Source organism: Tenebrio molitor, chromosome 7 (assembly GCF_963966145.1).
Source record: "Tenebrio molitor chromosome 7, icTenMoli1.1, whole genome shotgun sequence".
Lineage (NCBI taxonomy): Eukaryota > Metazoa > Arthropoda > Insecta > Coleoptera > Tenebrionidae > Tenebrio > Tenebrio molitor.
In genome coordinates this window covers 18,082,831-18,086,589 of record NC_091052.1, presented here as the reverse complement: position 1 = coordinate 18,086,589, position 3,759 = coordinate 18,082,831, and the positions used below count along the sequence as shown (strand labels likewise).

The 3,759-nt window shown below is 33.6% G+C and overlaps 1 protein-coding gene across 1 annotated transcript; it reads right to left on the bottom strand.

Moving 5' to 3' along the window:
- Positions 1-532: 532 nt before the first annotated feature.
- LOC138135069 (uncharacterized) lies at positions 533-1,780 on the bottom strand. The gene is made up of 2 exons (XM_069053710.1): positions 1,661-1,780; positions 533-1,003 (listed from the first exon to the last, which is right to left on the bottom strand). Exons 1-2 carry the CDS (start codon positions 1,778-1,780, stop codon positions 533-535), a joined length of 591 nt encoding a protein of 196 aa, XP_068909811.1.
- Between the last annotated feature and the right edge of the window lie 1,979 nt (positions 1,781-3,759).

The following is a 3,759-nucleotide window of genomic DNA, read 5'->3' as shown; positions in this document are numbered from 1 at the left end:
GAATGTACGCTGTTTAAAACTGCAAAATATGACCACGACGATTTCAATATCTGAAAATTCAGTCATTATTTAAGTGGAAACATACATAAAAGACACACATACAGCCATGTAAGTCGTTAGTGATAAAGTGAAATAACCTCCTGCATATAATTTTAAAGGAAACTGAGTGCGTGTCATAAAAACCAGTAAATTTTGCTTAAATTCTTTAGGAGCATCAATCCACTCACACCTGTAAGCTGACTCTGTAAGTTTTTCACTATAAAAAAGCTCAAAGTGAGATCGAATAATGGTTAAAGTATAAGTTTCACACTTGCACAATAACTTCGTTGCCATAATAACACCAAAGAAAAATTTCCAAAAGTATGCAAGCTTGGTACAGCAACATTGAAAGAAACTGTAGACTCACAGGTGACACTAAACTCATTTGAAACATTGTCATGCAGATTATTATAACGCTGACTGCAAACTGACTTGTAATGCTAACACTAAAGAGGGCAGTCATCTCATCGGCAAATCTAAAACTCGGATTTTTTCACATGAACAGTACATATTTGACTTTGTCTATTTGCTGAACTATATTTTTGTAATGACGAATGTTGCGGACCAAATTTTTTGTAGAGTTCTGTTTCTGTTGAATTTCACCAAACTCCTCGTCTTCTAATTTTATGATACGAAATGCCTCGTTTAGTACAGCAAGTTGACTCGAAATTATCATAATGCATCCAGACAAAAACGTATCCATGGTTATGTTACCCATGCCATTAATCCAGGTCGCAAAAATCTGATAGAAGTAAACCAACTCAAAAATCGGCGATCCATTTGTATCAAATGGATACCATCCACTCAAAGGTAATCTAATACTCTCACCAGGACGTCTGTCCAAGAATGGAAAAATTCCCCACAAACAACAAGTCACAAGACACATAAATAGAAACACTTTCGTAATCATCTTAGACATCTTGATCTCTTCCACTATTGTCTCATATTGTACCCGGGTTTTTGGCTGAAATTCTTCCCTTTCCAGACTTTTAATTAATCTTCTCATTCTTGGGCCGTTAAACATAGATAGTTATTTGTATCACAAGGCCAGAAACTGCACGTTTGCGAGCATGAGTATGGTTTGCAATACGAGTCGATAGACGAGTATTGTAAGTACGAATGCTCGCAAAACAGTTTCTGGACGTGTGATACACAAAATTTTTCGTGCCGACTTCTGCTGATTTTTGTTAAAGCACTTGTTTTAATAATTGGTATTAGGGACTTTTTTTGTGTTGGCAACTCTTACATTTAAACATTTAAATTTTAAAATCAACATCGCTCTTGTTTCCTGACATTTATTAAATTTAATTAATTTGTTTTGTTTTTGATATTTTCCTGAAACATTTGTTGTAATAAATACACCAGCCCATATTCAAGAAGTGGCTCGAAACGTAATTTTAATTAATTAATTTTAGTTAAATATTGCTTCTTTGTAGTTTGTACGTTGTTATAAATAGAAAAAACATTTTTAACGAGCCATCCACAGAACAAACATTGACGTTTGATAGAATTCTGATAACAAATGCCAACCGAAACCGATGACAACTCAAAATCCCTACTTTTAGCCGGACTAGGCCGGCAATGCATGTGTTTCTGGACGATTTCGAGATCTGTAATTTACCAAATTCCGGCCGGCGCCGGCGGCACGAAAAACATATATTTTGAGTGCTTGATTGGTGTTGGTCAGAAGCAAAAATGAGGTTTCTGTCATTTGCTCGATGTCGCCAAAAACTGACACCATATCAGCAATTTGACTTGCAAGACACAACACATAAGTATATCCCCAAAACAAAACGAAGTAAATGCCTAAGTCTTCTTTCTGGATGATTTTTTAAATTCCGGTGACAAATAACCAAAGATGTAAAGGCAGGAGACGTTAAAACTAACAAATTCCTTTAAGTCTAATGACATTTTTACATGAACCGATGATCTTCAATTCACTTTCAAAATGTATTAAAAATCAATTCGTTCTTTGGTTAAATACTCGCCACATTAAAAATACCAGAGGCAGTCTGTAATTAATGTGTGATTAATTCACTACCGTCTAATTTCTGTTGATAAGTAACAGTTTCTGTTTTAATATGCCATAATTTATCGACAAAGGTTTTATGGTAAAAAATAAATCAAAATTGAACCACACACAAATGTCTCAGCCTTGAAAACCATAAATAAAACTTCAACGTAATGAAGTTTTTTTCTCACAGTTAATCTACTGCCTGTTAATTGTCAAATGTCTTATTAATCAGCAGGGACAAATACTATTCATGTAAATTTTCCTAATGTAAAATTTATTCTGTTTTACAACAGCAATAATTAAAAGTTCTAATATTATACCTGTCACAATTTAATTTTTACACTATAATAACTTTGAATTATTTCTTCTTTAGGACCATAATGACTCGAATTACTAGATTATTTCGATGTGTTTACGCCAAAACGACATAAACGCCAAAAAATACGAAATTGAAATATTGGTATCATAGGAAAGAGAACTTTAAGCCGCATGCGCCGGTATCGGTGTCTTAAGCGACAAAAAATCCAACAACTTGTTATTCAGGTTTAGTTTTTGCATAAACGCCATCTAACTGCGTCTGTTCAAGATGGTATGGCATAAACGCCACTACTACGTTGATCTCCATAGGGTTTATTATGGGATAAACATGTGCTTTATTTGTCGAATGTAAGTACAATTACTATATAAATTTTGGATGGTCATCGATTTAAAGACCTTCTTTTATTAAATATTCTGTTTGTTTGTTAGATTATAGTAGATTTTGCTCTCAAATATTAAATTAAATATATGGCGCTTATGTCAAATTATCAATGGAATTGTTGGATTGTCATAAGCGCCGTTTCCCTATGCGATACAATGACACTAATAATGATCAATTTATAAACACTGGAGTTGTATTAGAAATTCTCACAATCACGAATCACATTTGAATGCATCTTGTTTCTCTATGACTGACTAGTTTTATCAGGCAACTAAAACACATCTCTGGAAATTATGAATTAAATTTTGGCGCTTATACCATTTTACACTTTTCAGATGAATTCCAGAACGAAAAAAATATTTTGCCTCTTAGCAGAAAATGATAAGACTGACAGTAATGCCTTATCCGTCTTGGCACCGAATAATTCCGAAATTGTTGATAACGACTTTGATTTAGCTCTCGAAAATGATATTATTTTTCTAAACAACGAAGATAATGCAATATTACTAGAAGAAACGACTGAGTTACTAGAAATTAGTAATATAAACTCTAATTTAACTGTGATATTACCCAGCACTGATAATACTTTATGTGAACCACCGTCTGAAATTTTCCCATGCACTAATGTATCTCTGGAATCCGCTAGCAACTTTGTGACAGGTGAGGAGCAAACGAACAACAACGAAGATAAGGAAGAAAGTTTTACAGAAAAACCAAAAATTAAGCCATCAAAAAAACAAGAAAGAAAGTTGTTAAAAGACTCAGGACAGGAATACAGGAATTTCAAAGGAGAAGCCATTAATGCCAAACAAATTTTAGAAAATCCTTGTCTAAAGAAAAATTGTCGCAATAAATGTAACACATTCTCAGAAGAAGAAAGAAAGGAAATATTTGTGAATTTCTATAAACTGGGAAGTAGTGATAAGCAAAAGTTCTTTCTAACTGACTGCACGGCGGTCACGAGCATAAAACGTCGCAGAAAATCTAAAGGTGTGAAACAGAGAAC

Excerpts from the sequence above, each read along its gene's own strand:
- LOC138135069 (XM_069053710.1), bottom strand. The coding sequence starts at position 1,780 with ATGGTGTCAGTTTTTGGCGACATCGAGCAAATGACAGAAACCTCATTT. Across the intron at positions 1,004-1,660 it reads CCGGCGCCGGCCGGAATTTG|CCAAAAACCCGGGTACAATA; the intron begins GTAAATTACAGA and ends GAAGAATTTCAG.